The sequence below is a fragment of the Stegodyphus dumicola genome, chromosome 4 (genome assembly GCF_044657685.1).
Source record: "Stegodyphus dumicola isolate Sdum_Otavi_A_Nest chromosome 4, ASM4465768v1".
In the NCBI taxonomy this organism is placed as follows: Eukaryota; Metazoa; Arthropoda; class Arachnida; order Araneae; family Eresidae; genus Stegodyphus; species Stegodyphus dumicola.
This window is the reverse complement of record NC_140771.1, coordinates 234,320,129-234,338,527: the sequence shown is the minus strand read 5'-3', so window position 1 is coordinate 234,338,527 and position 18,399 is coordinate 234,320,129. Positions and strand designations below refer to the sequence as shown.

The 18,399-nt window shown below is 31.3% G+C and overlaps 1 protein-coding gene across 5 annotated transcripts in view; it reads right to left on the bottom strand.

Moving 5' to 3' along the window:
- The window catches only part of LOC118184157 (uncharacterized), a 180,001-nt gene that overhangs the window by 36,501 nt on the left and 125,101 nt on the right, over positions 1-18,399 (bottom strand). For all 5 annotated transcript variants that reach the window (XM_085816080.1, XM_085816081.1, XM_085816082.1 and 2 more), the window contains 3 exons: positions 15,696-16,484; positions 5,627-5,718; positions 2,689-2,893 (listed from right to left, as the gene is read on the bottom strand). In XM_085816080.1, the coding sequence (XP_085672206.1) occupies positions 2,689-2,893; positions 5,627-5,718; positions 15,696-16,484 (1,086 nt within the window). The remainder of the gene's footprint in view (positions 1-2,688; positions 2,894-5,626; positions 5,719-15,695; positions 16,485-18,399) is intronic.

Here is an 18,399-nt window from a genome sequence, read left to right as displayed (position 1 = left end):
TTAAATATACTAAATTTATCATGATTATGAATAATTTCTAAACATAATGTTCTTAACACTTAATTGTAAGCATTAACCCCTGATGGAAAAATGCATTTATATTTAAGCAAGAATTGTACTGGAAAACAATCTATTGAGAGATATTGTAAAGCATAACATATCAAATATTTACGCTACACAAAAAAAGGGAGGGACAGCTATATATCTCTCATTCTACAGGGCCGATTGACGAAATTCAACTTGCATTTTTCCATGTCCCAAAAGCACGACTTAGGAGATGTATTTACCTTTATATATAGCGTTGTTCTAATATAGGTATTCTGACACAAAATCAGACTTTTTCTGAAATGACATGCCAATTGTTTTCCATATTTCGATTCTAAGACTCAAATTACGCCAAACTGCCAAGTTTTGTAAAAACTGCACAAGTCATTTTTGAAAACTTAGCTCTCAAAATTTTAGCTCCTCAATGTTAATTGAATTTGATACACATTTATTAATATCTCTTTCTTTGTTAAACTTACTTGATTTCATCGTCCAGAACTCGAAATTTAGGATTAATCCAAATATAATTCGCCCATTTTTTATGATTTACTTTTAAAATTTGTATTTTTAAATAATTTTTATTTTGAAGAAATTTTGAATAATAACCTATAAAATTTTTCCCATCATCTTAAAGTAGATGTATTTCTAAGCATACCTGCAAAAAATTAGAGTTTGTTATTCAAAATTTCCTAAGATATACGGAAGTTTACATGTTGGCACGTTTTGAAATTTGGCATATTTGTTATAAACGATAATAATGCCAAATGTGTTTTATGCATTTTGTTAAAATTACTTAAAAGCATGAATGATGACCTTTTTTCTCCTCGTGTTCAATGAAAAAAAGGGAAGGAAAATAAGTTGCTATAAATTAGGAAGTTTGCCTAGTGAATTATTCTTGCTGCAAACTAAAAAAAGTGTGCGAAGATAAATTTTTGAATTTCTCCGTAAATTTCACACTAAATTTTACAAAATTTAATATTTAGGCATAATTTGAGTTGTAGAATCGAAATATGGAAAAAATTGGCATGTCATTTCATAAAAAGTCCGATTTTTGTCAAAATACCTATGTTAGAAGAATTCTATATATAAATCTAATAAATATCCTAAGTCGAGACATGAAAAACACAAGTTAAATTTCGTCAATCGGCCAAGTAGAACAGGAGATATAGAACTGTCCCCCCTTTTGTGTGTGTGTGTTTGCAGTGTATTTAAGGAAGTAGTAAAGTAGAATTTTGAGAATGTGTATCATTGAAATCAAGAGAAAAAGAAAAGAAAAGAAAAAGAAAAAAAGAAAAGAAAAAAAAAATCTGATAAAGTATTAAAAGAATTATTTCCTTACTATTTACAATAATTCAGTTAAAAGTTTTAAACAATATTAATACTCCCTTTTTATTTTCCTCATTTACAGATCAAGTTAATGCACAGAAATCAGAGGCAATATTTAACTATTTAAAATAAAATGTGCTCTAACTTGCAATGACCCAAACAAAGCACTAATTATAGAGTGACTATTATTTCTGATTTAAAAGATGCCCCAGAAGCTGAAAATGATCTCATATTTGAGAGAGTATTTCAGAAAGAAGCTCTGTAAATAGCTGTGTGATTTTAATGTTAATAATACAATAAACTTTGGTTTATATTTTTGTAATCATTAGCCAAATAAAATCAAATTACCTTAAAATTCCTTTCCAATGTAATTAGCGAAAACTTGTGAAAAAAATGATATTTAAATTAAAACTGCTCAGAGCACAAGGAAAGCATAGCATTTAATTCCATTCAGAATGAAATGTTTAAGAATACATTCTTTCACACACTTAATACTTTGGAATATTACATAAAAAGAAGAAATATATATTTATACCTATATTCACGTAATTACAAAACATTTACCTCTGAACATGTCAAAACCTTTTGATCTTAAAGGCAAGTGGTGTGGTGTATTTAATTATGGCAAAGCACACTAGGACTATCTGCCTAAGGGGAGGGATGCCTTCGTGGAGGACTTTCTAAGGAAAACTGGCTCGTATACACATTACACATGGGGAAAACCATGAAAATGCCCATGCAACCAGCCCGTTCGCGGGATTCGAACCTCGGACCGAACTACCAGTGTTCAGCGACTTTACTGCTCGTGGGCCCTTAAAGGCAAGTAGCTGACTGTTTTGATAAACAAGAGGTGTGTGTCATGGTTTCAAGAGAATGTATGAGAAAATCACACTTTACCTTTCTTTCCTTCCTTCATATTCAGAGCCACTGTCCTAAGTCTTATAAAACCACACTTGAAAAACAGATTTGCCAACAAACCACCATGACAGAATGATTAATAAAAATAACCCACAATTACAAAAATAACTCATTTTTTTATGCATCTTCAAGGGCGAAATCATAACACTACAATTGTATTGGTTTTTCATAAAAACTATGAAAAAGGTGGAATACACAAAATGGTAAACTTTGAAAAAGGTGCTGTAAAGCAAGAAAAATGTCCTTCTGCCGAAAACACACAAGAAAAAAATTAACATTCATAGACAGAAAATGTTGTGTTTTCCTTCCACTGAAATAGAATTATTAACTTTCATCTTGGTCTTCAAAAAACAGATTTTAATATTGGACGGATAACAGAACACAATGTAATAATGTTACCTGCATTGTAACCTCGTTCAGCAGATTGTTTCACGTGATCTTTAAATCTTTTTTCCATGTAATGAACACACTGTTTCAACCGTGATATTGTTTTCTTGAGAGACTCATTTTCTGCGTTTAAATATGCTATAGCAGCACCTCCTTCAGGTAATGCTTTTAATAATCTGTAAGCTCCAATTAGAAAATTTTCCATCCTTATAGAGTGCTGAAATAAAACAAGATACCTGTTAGTTAAAAACATTTTTATTAGCACTGTAGCATGAATATCAGTAAAATTCCAAACATCTAGTGCTCACAGAAAGTGGATTAATTTGGCTAGGAAAAATAATAAAGTATTTTAATTTCTATAAAGCAAAATTAAAACACATTTTTCAGAAAATTAAATAATGGGAGTATTTTTTTACTTGCTTAAACATTTAATCATTAAAATAAAACAAAATTAACTTTTATTCTCATAGGCTCTAAAATTAAACATATGCATTTCCAGTTATCTGTGTTAACCAATACATCAATGCACATGCATAGACAAGAAAGAAACATGAATAAACCAAAAGGGAATATTTTGACTTTCTAAAAATTCTTTAAAAGTTTTAAATACGCATTTTAAACAACACACTACTTAAATTTATCTCAAATTAAAAATTCCAGCAATACTTATATAAATTTTTAATTAAAATAAATCTTCAAAGCTAAAAACTGTATCCAAGATCTTTTATCAGAATAAAATACTCCACACAGAAGTTAAGATCAGATACACTATCAACATCCCTTGTTGGAAAGAATTCCACTAATGATGACTTCTCTTAGAAACCAAGTTGCAAGAAAAAATAACATTGCTTGCAATAACACAGCATTCTACACAAAGATACATGCACAGATAATCTAAAGCAATGCAAGATTGAATATAAAAAAATGGAAAATGGATAATTATGATGTGGCCCTCTTAACCTAAAAAAGATTTATAAGAACATTTCAAATACTTTATACAAGAAATATGGATTTTTCAAGGAATTTAATTACATGACACCTATAATATTATTTAAATTCAAATTTAATATAGATAACATTTACATAAATCATTGCATATTATTTAAATCAATTTTTCTCAAACTTTCCTGAATTCTTTTTAAAAACTTTTTAAACATTTATTTATTCTTTTTGAAGGTATGAATGCGTATATATACATCTGAGTGCAGACTTACAGCTTTATTAATATTTTATGATTACTGTACTCTCATGAATCCCACATGCAGATTTTTTTGATAATTTTAATCAGAAAAATCGAAATGTGTGGCTTACGTGAAACAAAGCAATATGCGATGGGTAAACACCATAATAATAAATCCTGGCCAGGGATTTGTAGAAGCTATACTGGTACATTCACCAAACTGTTATTCTCTGACGGGTTTTTGTTCAACTTGGCTTTAGTCATAACATTGGCAGGAGCACTGGAGCTCAGCTATTAAGAAAGGAGGAATTCCGGTACACAAACCAGTTCCAAGACAAAAGCAGGGAAGGGTATTGTTTTTGTCATTTCAGAGCCAGTGTGTGCCTGCGGATGGCTGAAGTTGCAGCACTTGGAGAGGGGAAAAACTGATATCGCAAAAAAAGCAAAACATAAGCTTCTTCATTTTCTTATACCGCTACAACAGAAGAACATACGATAGTTTGACTGGAAATAAAAAAACACAAAATGAGACTTGTTCTTAGGTGATCAGGAATACGACTTGAACATTTTGCCACTTTTTTCTGAAGTGCTATGCCCGATGAAATTCTGCTACGCAATTTATTCCTTCTCATTAAAATGTTACTGGGTATGTGTTGCTACATACTTAGGCAGGAGTTGCAAAAGCTGCAGGTGGTAGCTCAGATTTCTTTCCCGATAACAGTCGATTGGTATCATATTTCTTTATATTCATAATTCAGTTTTTTTTTTTTTTTTTTTTTTTTTTTTTTTTTTTTTTTTTTGTAAATTTAGCTTTTAGTAGGCTTGATGAAAACATGCCCGACATATTCGTGGACATTTTTTTGTTTCTTTTTTGGTGCATCGGAAAAGAAAAGGGTGCATGTCTCATTCGGTGGCACGTGGTATTCGTGAACTCAAGGTATATTTAATTACTATATAATTTAATTGATAATTTTATGCTAAAAAATTAATATATTTAATACATCCTATATCTGTAAAATGCTACCCACAGAAATACTAAAAAATATTTCAATTTGTTTACAATAGAAATTACACATATGTACAATCATGTAAAAACTATTATTATACAGTAAAAGCTCGACTATATGGCATTCAACAACAGGAAAGCTCAAAGAATATTTTAAAGTTTTAGAAACTAATTTTTTTTAGCACAAGAGGTGCTATTAAGCTCAAACCTCCCTTTTCTGTCCATATTGTTTCGGGATTATGTTCATTAATTACAAATATGAGGTAGTTTAATTCAGGAAATTCTCCATAAAGGCATTCTTCCCAAGAACGCTCAAATATTTTGCTATAATCAGTAATAGAGTGCACATATGAAACCATAATGTTTGCTTTGTTTTGGTGAATGGGAGGGAGGTTGGTGAGGAGATCTGAAAAGCTGATCAATTCCCAGCATCATAAAATAGCAAAACTAAATAAAACAGAACTATAAAATAATTGTTTTAAACCTAAACACCCTTGTCACTCCTAAATAATTCAAATATACCCAAAGGGGAATACTGCCCACAGAAAGAAAAAAAAAAAATTATTATTAGAAACTTATTAGGCAGAGAAAGAAATATAAGCAATCCAAATAACTGAATAATTAAGTTCTCAATCTGAATTCTAGAGCTCTATGGCTTTAATAATATGTGACTTTTGCTATTTAAAATGAAGTAGGAATGTATTATGAATAACAAATATTTTTGCATTTGAACATTTTACATACATAAAATTTTTTTCACATACCTCATTAACAAGCAACTTAATTTTTGGATCAAATGAAGTCATCGCACGAAATAAGCTTCTCTCAACTCTTGAGGGAATTGGAATCTGATTACCTAATAAATGAGATAGAAAAAAAGCATGTAAAAATACAAGTGCACAGAAAAGAATTATTTAGGGGGAAAAAAAATACAGTAAGTAAAATGTAATTTTTTAAAAACAGAGATCCTTATTATATGACAAACTTTCATTCATGGAATATCCTACTTGTATCAAATAACACAACAGCAGCAAAATTTAAGATTTAATTGTTATCTCAGCAAAACATGTTAAAAAAAAAGAAAGAAAACAAAACTATAGTGTATTAAAATACTTATATCTTTTGTCATGGACTCTACTAAAAAGCACTGCTTTTATGCAAGCATTTAAAATGTTTAATAATGCTGTTGCATATGTAGGGGTTTGTAATGGATTGAATGCATACCAAACCAATGATAGCTTAATAAAATTTATTTAACCAAAAGAAACATTTCACAGTTCTGGAACTTTCCACAAAAATACTCATTTCTTCAACTCTTTTCAGAATCACAAAGTACAATCGGTAGTTACACTTCAAACTACTAAGAATGTTAAACACAAATACAGTGCAAAGCACAAACGGCAAAGCTCCCAAGGATATAACAATACTCCAAATTCAGCTCTAAATTTCTTGCCAATTAAGCAAGATAGCACTTTAATGTTAAATAGATTATCCCCTGTAATCTTATTTTTCCAGGGCAGCATCATCTCTTTCAAGCATTTCATTTTACATTATACAAAAGATACTACAATTTCACATATAATTTCACCAACATTAATTTCATATATACAAAATTCATAATACCATATTAATTCAGTAACTGTATTTATTAATTTATGAATAAAATATACTGACAAGCCAAACTGGATAAAAGCATTAAAAACTATACTTTCACCCTAACTTGATACCTAGCAAAATAATAGGACTCGAAGGATTTTCAGAAACTCAAAATTAATATGAATTAGTTTCCCTTACAAATTTACACTCTTCAGACCGCTGTTATGTGCTTTGCTATAAAAAATTACTAACTACTAAATAACACATATACTGACATTATTTTATGAAATAATTCATTAGTTTCATACTTTAATAATAAGTAGTATAATTGATACTGTATTCTAAATATACAAAGCCCTAATATTTGCAGATATTTCTCCAAAACAGATTCAAAATGCATTAATGTAAGGCAAACTTTTTTTTAATGAGAAAATTATATAAAATTTATGCATTTAAACATTTAATTATATTTCATACTTATGTTAAAGATAAAATGACTTCATAATCAGTCCAAAGAAAATTCTATTTATTTTCATAATTGCCTCAAAATTGTGATCAAACATGTACAGCAAATACAGACCTTGATATTTATAAAACCAAAAATATGTTTTTGATGTTGCTTATTATGAATAAAAGCAATATATTCTACTTAGTCAAACTATTATGACCACATCTATACAGTGAAAATACACTCATCAAAATGGAACAGATATCAGGAATAATTATAACAAGTCTATCGCAAAGCAATTTTTTTTTCAATTGCAGCCAAAGCACAAATGGAAGAAATTTAACACACAAACGCAACTTAGTCATAATTTATAGAAACAAATGTTCATGACTCCTTTAGTATGATAGTTCATGATGACAATGCACCTTCTGAACAGCCATTGAAAGAATAGGACAGCAATGTCCTATATTACCTGTCATCCATTTGCTATCCAACAAACTAACTAGTAGACTCCTCTCTTTTAATCCTTAGTGTAATAGTACATGAGGTGGCATTTCTGTGTTCCTTCTTTAATATTTAACGTTCAAAATAGTAGTAATATTCTATTAACATTTCTAGGGAAAATAGGGTCAATTTTTCTTAACATTACTGCTGTATAAAAAAAAAAGTGAATACCTTCTTTTTATATTTTTAATTAAAACCGTTCATTTGCATACTTTTTTCACATTTTAAAACCAATTAAAATGAATAATAAGCCAAAAAAAATTCTTCATGTAAGAATTTTTAATGAGGAATAAACGTTTTTGCTTTATACACAATACCTAAAATAATAGTACAATTTTATAAAATTGATTCTAAAATGACATTAGGTTAATTATACATTAAAACCTGTAAAAGATATATATTTGTAGCAAAAACACAATAAAATATCAGTGCGTCTTTTCAATTTGAAAATTTTCCAGGTATTTTAACTAATTCAACTAAATTTTCTTCTTTTTACCTCCTTTTCTAAATTTACTTGCTTCAATAAACAAATCAATTTTTCCTATAGTCTCAGTTTTATCTCCGAACTTTTGAATGTTTCAATAACATATCTTTGAAGAACAATTTTCCTTCTTTTTGAGTAAATATCTTCCTGAAGTTTCTTCTTCATTTTTCAATTTTCAGATTTAATTAAAAATGTATGTTATTCTAAAAAAAACCTACATGTATTCAGGATATATACCATAAGAAACCACTAAATTTTTCCCTTAATAATATGAGTATTGAGTATAACTATGAAATGATATAAAGTGTCAGAATTTTTCAAATACAGTGAAGCACAAAGCAACAAAATTTAGAGTAGGCACTAGGTAGTAAAATTTAGGACTCAAAGAGGAACATCAGGGACAAAATGCTTAGCATAATAAATCCCTCTGCAAGATGCACTGAGACAAATAAAAGAAATCTTGTTGTTGAATTGTCAGTTCCAGGGCTCACATATTTCTGCACACGGAAATTAAGTACTTTCAACAACTTTTAAGGACCATTAATAAAAAAAAAATTATGGACCTAAGAGCACATAAGAACTGAATAATTCAATTAAACATATTATCTATGCTTGAACTTTACTTTTGTAATACCATCCTAAAAATAAAATAGATCGGTAAAAATGATGCATTAAACATATAACTTGAATAGCATAATTATTATAATTAATTAAACTTTCATAAAGTTTATTTGAGAATAAAATAAACTTTATGAAATTTATCAAGTAATTTTAAATATTTTACACTGATCTTGTTGGACATATCTGAAAGAAAGATAAGTAACATTTTATTTATGTTTTACTAACAGTTAGCTTCCCCCCCTCTCTTTTTTTTTTATTTATTTTTTCATTGCTTAGTCTAGAAGTTTAATAACAGGTTTTATGTCAAGTGGCATACATTAAAATGAGAAGTAAAATCATAATCAGCATGATTCATAACAAAAGACTAGCTGTTGTTACTGCTGCTGCTTCTCTAGAGAACCTGCTGATCAGAATAAACCTGAAAGGCCAGATGTAGACACGGTTGAGAAGTATTGAAAGTTTGTTGGGCTCTGTCTGACGCAGTTAGTGTCATAGCTTTGTGTGGAGTCCCATGGGTTGTAACCCAGTTAACATACTGTAAGGTTCCAATAAGCCACTAAAGCACTAGAGGTGATAAGTCTCAATAAATACAAAGAATAAGTTTTACAAGAAATTTTACATTTTTGTGTTTTATCTTATGATCACTGTAAAGATTAATGAAAGGCAATAACTCATTTTAATATGCAGAAATACTTTTAAAGGTAAGCAGTTAACTATAAATAATCAAATGAGGTAGTTAGATAACCTTGATATCACCAATATTAAATTTTATTTATTTTTTAACAATATTTGTTAAAAATGGCCCATTAAAATCACAATCTAATAAAATTTCAAAGTTCAAAATACATTTAATTTATGACATTGATTCTTAAAAAATATTAGGATAATTACACACCTAAAGCTACAAAACATTTATCTTTGTAGCAACAACACTCAACAAAATATTTGTGTGTGTTTTTAATTTGAAGCCTTATTTTGGCTAATTTTTATCGATTTCTTTAAGAACCTTTTCTAACAATTACAAATTTATCTCACTATGCAAACCAGTGTTCTTGCTAGATTTTGCGTGCTTTATTTCCTAACTTGTCAACCTCTCCGCAATGTACCTATGAGGGTTTACTTGATCTGGTAAAGTTAAATAGTCCAAAATTCCCGACAGACGAGAAATAAATCATCACTATGCTTGAAAGTAACTATACAGTCAGACAAAAGTTTAAATAAGCCTCTTACTTAAAAACAGCTTGGAACATATAGGCATGTTCTTATGGTAAGAAAATCAATTACAGCTTGTGGTGATGTAATTAAACAAGAAGCGTCAAACTAAAATGTGGACCAGTGGTCAAAGACTATACAATTTAATTTTAATTTAAGCTGGCTCAGTAACTCTATCGCCATAACAAATTCAAATGTGGGGAGCGAAAATGCAAAGATGAATAATTACAAATTATCAGAGCTGGCAAGAACTAATGCAGCGAGCAAGCAGAGGTCAGAAACGCACTGTTTTGCACTCCAAAAACTTCAGCTTAAAACTGTCTTAAGTGATTTGCATTCTGGTGAGGAAATAGAAATGTGAATTTATAGAAAGGCTGCAATTACAAACAACTAGGAAATTTACATAATAATAACTGTACATAGGGATGAAAGTGGTGTTGACAAAGATCTTTGGGCAAGCAACATGTTGTCAGGTAATGGGCTGTGTCGGCTTCGGAAGAGAAGGCTCCACAGATACAGCTCATGTAAAGTCAAAAAAACCTTGTAAAGTAACATGGAAAGCATCTGTGGTTGATCAATCCCTGCAAGCAGTAGAATTCCAACTTTAGACGTCTGAGGGAGATTATTGGCAAGATCCTAACGATCTTGCCAATAAACTAGTAGTAATACGATCTTGCCAATAAACTAGTAGTAATTGCTAGATCTTGAACTTGGCTGCATCTTCAGAAATTGGAACTTGAGAGTCAATGGAAGGGTGGTCGGCAGCCTCCTTGGCTAGTCTACCTGCAAACTTATTGCCTGCGATGCCTTGGTGGCCGCATATCCATTGTAAAGAAATCCTATTGTTGTCACCTAGGGTAGCTAGGACCTCCTTCAGGGGCTGAGATATGGAGTGGTGCAACTCCTGTCTTATTAAGGCCTTGAAGGAAGCTCATGCTGTCCGTATACAATGCTATATCTCTTGACTTGAATTGATCGGCTTTAAGAGCTCTCGATTCGGTTTGAAACACTGAAACGTGATCGCAGTCTTTTAGTGGCTGAATGCAGCAGTTCTTCATTATTAAAGGTGACGAAGGCCACACCTACTTTATTGTTTAGCTTCGATCCATCAGTGAAGGTTTCAAGGGAGTGTCCTGTTGGTAACTTCTTTGTCCATTTTGTTTCTTTTACGTAGACCAGGTGCGTCGAGTGGGTGTGGAATCTTGGTTCGATGTTGAAGTCACCCAACTCGGTATCTAACAGTCCATCTATTGTCTTGTGATGAACAAGACATTATATATGCATTGTTCTCCTGCTTCTTTCAGGTCCAGAGGCAGGGTTCCTGCTAGCACCTGGAGAGCAGTTGTCGGCGTCGTTGTAAAAGCCTTTGTTAGCTTCAGTAACACTATTCTTTCTATTTGTAGGAGCTTTTGGTTAACTCGCGCCGTGCCGGTCATCCAAATTGGGCAATCATACCGGATCATTCTCTCAATACCTCTTATGCAAAGGTATTTCAGCAGTCTTCCTTTTAAGTTCCAGTTAGCATCCACTATTCTATTTGTTTAACAAGATGCTTGTTTTATCTCGAATTGCAGTCAGATGAGTTACCCAGGTTAACTTCATGTTGATGAGAAACTCCAGGTATTTTAGGGTATCTTATCTTCTTAGGGTGTGTCCTTCCCACTTAAGTCTGGGAGATTGGCAGAATTTTTAGATTTTAGGGACACATTTAGCAACAAAATCTAGAAATAGCAAAACTTTTAGAATTTAGAGCAGGCATTGGAAGCAAAATTTAGAAAGGCACTAGGCAACAGGATTCAAGACCCACAGAGATTGCAACAGGTGGGGGAACTGCCTAGTGCCAGCCCTGTGTATGATGCATTAGAACATACTACATGAATTTTTTAAATTGTCAATTTTAAATTTTTTTATTAGTAAAAAATTTTTCTTTCTATAATGTCTGTCCATGTGATAAGATAAATAAGCATTTTTGATATTTTCCATGCTTGTGTCCAGCAAAAAGTAGAGAAAATCAAGGGAAGATAAACATGTTAAGAAAAAGATTCTAGTATCAGAAGTAAAAAATTCAAACATTCAGTTTTCAAAGTTCTTCCATACGTTCTCCAAAAAGTAAGAAATTCATCACAAACTTTCTGTAAAATACGTCCAATACATGTTAATACCATGGAGACATTTTTCATTTAGTCACATTTCTCTGGAATCTTCTAGAACCATGTCTATAAATCTTGCATTTAAATCCTTCTAATCTTCCAGACTGCAAGTCTAATATCCTAAAGAAAAATTAGTTACATAGCTGTTTTGCTTTTGCTATGAACCGTACGACATTTGGTCCTTAAGATTCGAAGCTGAGTAAGCATATGTATAAGTACAAGTTGTTGAACTATATATTACTTCGTTTCTTTATTATGACTTTAATTTTGTTTTGTAATTTAGATTATTTCAACATTATTGATTTATGCGGGGAAACACTTATTCTCTAAGCTGTGTTTGTATAACTGTTATACACTGACTACCAATAAGTATTTGGACACCTGTGATAGAAAAGAAAAAGTAACTTTATTCAAAATCAATAGTTGGTAGAGCCTCCACGAGAGGTAATTACAGCGTGGACCCTCCGGGGCATACTTTACATAAGTCTTTGTATGACAGCTAGTGGTATTTTCTTCCACTCAGCTTGGAGAAGACATAGAAGTTCCTTCACCGATTTTGCCCGGGCAGTGCACCCCTGAATTCGGCGAGGCAACTCATTCCAGAGGTTCTTGATAGGGTTCAGGTCTGGTCTCTGGGCAGGCCAGTCCATTCGATGAACTCCATTGGCACAAACATGGCATTGTCGTCCTGAAAGTAACAAGGGTCCAACCCGCAAAACTGCCACAACGTAGGAAGCACATTGTCATCCAAAATAGTGCAGTAGGCATCAGAGTTGAGCTTACCATGAATGGGGACCAAGGGTCCCAGCCCATACCAGGAGAAACACTACCAGACCATAATTCCACCTCCACCGAACTTGACTGTTGGCACAATGCATTCTGGCAGGAGACGTTCTCCAAGTAGACGCCAGACCCTGCCATCCGAATGGTAAAGGGTGAACCTTGATTCGTCCCTCCAAAGAACCCATTTCCACTGATCTACGGTCCCATTTCGATGTTCTTTGCACCACATTAACCAAGCAACGCGGTTGGACTTTGTGATCAAAGGCTTATGGGCAGCAGCACAACCCTGAAAACCAAGCAGACATGCTTCCTTACGGATGGTATTCATTGAAACAATACTCCCGGATGATTGTTGAAACTCCTCACGGATGAGGGCCATCGGTTGGGTGCGGTTCTTCTGAATTTGTCTGGACAGCACTCGTCAGTCTCTATCTCCCAGTTTCGTTGGTCTGCCGACTCAGGGCACATTCCGACAATCAACGCTCACCTTCCACTTCTTAATCACATAGGCCACTGTCGATTTTGGGTACTTCAGATCGCTAGATATGTCCCTTAAGGATCGGCGACATTTGTGATACCCGATAATTATACCTTTCTTGAAATCAGAGAGCTCTGAACTGCGAGGCATCTTGCATGCGACTAAAGCCAATGCTATTTCCTACACGATATATACCGGCGGAGTCCGTGACGTACCTTAGGACCGCAGATATCGTCATTTGCATAGGTGTCCAAATACTTATTGGTAGTCAGTGTATTTGGTGATTTGTAAAAATACATAAACATGTATACTTTATTTAATGCAATGCTATAATATTTGATGTCCTATGTTAACTATGTTTGTTTTAAGCTCACGCCAAATCCAGCACTACTTGGCATCCCTAAGATTCAAAGCTAAATAAGGGTATGTATAAGTTCATTATGCGTTGTGCCATCAATAAATGTTGTCTTGTGTTAATGTGCGTCTCTGCCACCTACTTCTTCTACTAAGTCACCTAATTTAGAACGTTTAATAAAAGAATTCACATCCCCAAAAGTGAAAAGTTGTTTAAGAGCTTTTCATTAGAAAAAATGAAATAATTTTGAAATGCTTATGTTTCACTTCCTCCTCAGAAACTCGAGTATCACACCCTTTATATTAGAAATAGGAACAAATTATAAACCCATTCAAAAGATAACCATATTTGTTGGTAAATCACAAAAAACATTCCTCCAAAAAGCTAATTCACGCTCAAAATGGCTGGCATGAGAACAGACAGAAATTTCAGATCATTAAAATTAAGGACCTTCTATCAATTTTGGAGGAAATTAAGGACTTTTATGGACCAGAAATCCATTCCAAAAAAACCTAAGAACTCAAGGACCGTACGATCCCTGCAGTTCCCAATTTCTTTAATAACAGAAAAATTCAACTAATACCTGTCCATGATACAAAATTAAAAACATTTTTGCATTTTTCCATATCATATCAAAAGAACAAAAAGGGAAGATAACATATTTAAAGGAAGACTTATAGGATCAAAAGTGGGAAATTCGAATAATTTTGTTTTCATTTTCTTCCTAATTTTCTCCAAAAAATAAATCCATCACATTGTAAAACATATTCATTATGTGTTAACACACAAAGACAATTTTCATTTTGTCACCTTTTTCTAGAATCTTAGGTCTACAAATTTTGTCTTCAAATCCCTCTAAACCTTTCAAGATAGAAGAGATTCAAGAACTTAATCCAGAGATTTCAAGAACCTAAATAAAAAAGATAAATTATCTCTACCAATTGTGATATATAATTTCTCCTAATACCAACTGCGAGCCAAAAGCCAGAAGATTTTTTAAAAGAAAATTCAGAAAAGGAAAGTGAAGTGAATTTTAAGAAAGAAAACTGAATTTTACAGAAAAAATTTATACACCTGTAATTCTGAAACAATTACACGAAGGAAACTCTTATGAAAAATATAAAAGAATTTTAAATTTATTACAGTAGCTTTTTTGTATTTGCTAAGAAATGTTTTAGAAAATGTGCTTTATAGTTTTTATTATCTTATTTAGTTTTCAAAATCAAAATATTGCTAATTCGCCATAATGGAAAGTAATGCCACTTTAATATATGACAGAGGAAGATAAAAATGTTTAAGTTATTTCTTAAATATAATTTTAATATACTATCATTACTATAATGACACTGATCGATGGCTTTATGTGTGGGGAAACAAAACAAACAAAAAAAAAAAAAAAAAGTGAAGAATTTGCATACCTCAATCAAAAATTTATAATACAAGAACTTAAAATCACCAAAATGTTGATAAATTGCCAAATTTGGCATTGCATAACAAAAGAATTCATATCCCCTAAAAGGGAAAATTTGCTTTTGATATGTTTTAAGGACTTTTCATTTCCAAAAAAGAAATAATTTTGTAGCAACGATGCTTCAATCGAGGTAGAGCCTCACACCGAAAACTTCAGCATTGCATACTTAATATTAGAAGTAGGAATGAATTCAAGTGATAACCCATCAAATACATAGTTCAAATACAAATGTTTGAAAAGAAGAAGAATAGACTAGGGGCATTTTTCTGAATAATAATATGCTTTATAAGAATTAGCCTTTATAAGAATATAACCATTTAACTTTTTCAGTCATTCTGTCTATCTAGGCAGGATTTCTATTGAAATTCGATTTTTCACATCTCAAAATTTCAATGTCCCAGTGAAAGAAATTTGACTGACCATGCATGTTGAACTAATTCATAAATTCTGTACAAGTAATTACAAGTTTTATAGATTACCTACAAAACAATGAAACAAAACATTAAAAGAAACTCATTTTTTATATTTCCTTTGAATTCAGGCTAAGCTATTCACATGTTGGTTTCTTTAGATCAAAATGAGGTTTAAAAACCTATCTTTTAAAACAGCATAAATCATAGAAAAAGCACAAAAAATTCAAATACTAATTCACATGCAATTTTTTAATAATCAGCTGTAAAAATTTGAGATTTAATTATTAATAATTTTTTACTACTAAATGTTTTACTTACTAGTGTTAGCTACTGTTCCACGAGTTTCACAAATAAATTCTATCTCTTCTCCAGATTCATCTCCAACTTGATTTAAAGCATTTTCCTCATGATTATTATCACATTCTGCACACAAACCTGCAATGCTAAATTCCGCCTGACTGCTGTTTACAGGTATACTCTGATCCACACTGGAATTAGTAACGACACAATTAGAATAATTTCCATGTGCTTGAACAGTATTAACGAATGTATTATCACATAAAGTTTTTGAGCCAGAAATTACACCTTGTTCTTGTATTGAGTCATTTTCAGATCCTAAACTTAAGCTAAATCTTGTAGGCTGAAGATTTTGTGCAATTTGAGATTGGGAAAGGTTATTGTAATTAATCCCATATACATGAGGAAGTTCATTATGTGCGTCATTGCTCATATAATTTATAAATGCTTGTTCCATAAATGAAGCTGGTACTGCTAATGACTGAGATCCAGTTACTACAGGAGAAGCAAGCACAGCCACATCACTGCTTGCAAGCACTGAGATATTTTGATTACCATTTCTCTCATTCTGAGCAGTTGCAGATTTAATAGAATCTGTGGTGGCTGGAACACTAAGTGAAGCAGCATTACTTTGATAACTGCTCTCATAAGAGCGCTGCACTTCTTCATCAGTAGAAAATGTCATAGAAACTGAAACAGGAGTAAATGTTTGATTGTGGACTTCTTTTTCAACATAAGATGAGCTACTAACATCTGTTACTGTAGGATATGTCAGAGGAGCAGGCACTTCCAAAGAAGGGAATTCTGTCTCTAAAAGAAAATATATACATATATACATACAAATAAATTATAATATGATTAATACCTTATTCAGCAATATTTTATAAGAAACCGATACTAGTATGAGAAAATTAAAATTGCTTCACAAGTGTTTTTAAATATCAATATATATTTAACAGGACAACAGTTTACTACGTAAAATATATCATATTCACAAAAGTCCTTACCCAGCCTTTATTTTCGAAACTGATAGTCAAAGACATTTAGGAATATATACAAAATTACTGAACAAAAGTTACAAAAAATGTTTTAAAATTACATCCAGTTACAAAAATGTTATAAATGATGCAAATATGTATTATTTGGCATTTTTAAATTTTTAAAAATTAATAAATTATTATTATTTGATAAAATTATCAAATCTAGCCTTTTATAGGTTGCTCCACTTCCTATACTCCTGTTTAGGAAAATTTTATAGTACGCATCAATAATACAATACAAAAAAAATATTACTCCTAAATGAAGAAAATTCACCAAATATTTACTTTTAAAGATAGATATTATATTCACAAACCACATACAAACTGATGAGTGAAATATTCACATTTGTAAACTAAAAATAAAATACAGTTAAGGGAAAGATTCCTTAGGTTAACTAATTAAGTGACAAGCATTTCTATTATCATTAAAAGTACTGATCAATATAACTGTTTTTTAGACAAGAGTTCTTATTCATGGAATCATATAGAATTTGTTGCAGAACACAATGGCAATTTTTACTGTCATACTGCCAACTTATTTGCATAAATTACCAAAAATAAAAATACTTCTATTTTTTATGAACTTTTTGTATGATTTTTGCATTAGGATTCTAAGGTAATAAAACTGCAGGATAATATTAGTAACATATTTCTAACATCTCAGAACTTCACAAATTATTTTTGTGGCAATTCTTTCAGTATACCAACTGTAAGTTATATTGTATATATATATATACATATAAAGAAAGTTGGATCATTTGTCCTCTAATAACTCAGTCAATACTACAGCTATCATCAACACACTTTCTACAATTCTTTTCTGGTCCTGGAAAAGATCCATGTCCACTTAAAAAAAAAAAAAAAATTAAAATCAAATATATTAATTAAATACACGGAAAAATGATAATTTTCACCCTAATTTTTCCGAGTAGCAACAGTCTCGCAAACTGGAGATGAAAATCTGCTTTATTTCTAAAGTTGTTGCCACTGCTCGCTTTCAAATCCTAGAGTTTGTTAATAAAAAATTTCTAAGTTTTATGATGAAATAAAATAGCATAATTCCCGATTCCACAAATTTGTGGGAAGCCATTTCCACTATTCCCATCTTCATACGACTTTAATCAGCTGAGATATTAATTAAAAACTCCAAAAACATTAATTTTCGCATTCTTTTTTCCGAGTGGCAACAGTCTTCGCGTTGGAGATAAAAATGCTTTATTTAGAAAATTGTTGCTACTGCTTACTTTTGAATCATACATTTTGTTAATCAAAAATTTGTAAGTTTTACAAAATCTATGTAGAATGTCTGTTTCTATGTAGAATTAATTGTCTGTCTTCAGGAATAACGTCTGTTTGTGTGTTTGTTTGTTTATGTTATTGATTTCTAAATAACTATGATCAATTTTTTGTCATATTTCATCGACTAAAATTGAATATAGGTGAAATATTGGATGAAACTTGAGCTTTTATGACCAACTGATTATAAAGACTAAAATCATTAAAAACTGCGAGCCATTGTTGCTGATATAATAAGAGAGAATAAGCTTATTTTTCAATCGAAATTTTTTATGCAGGTTCCATACTGCATCAGACTGAAAAATGTATGATTATGAATCTTATTTTTTGCATCGTTATTAGAGAAGGATTACAGTGGTATCATTCCCTCTGTTGTTAAATATTTTACT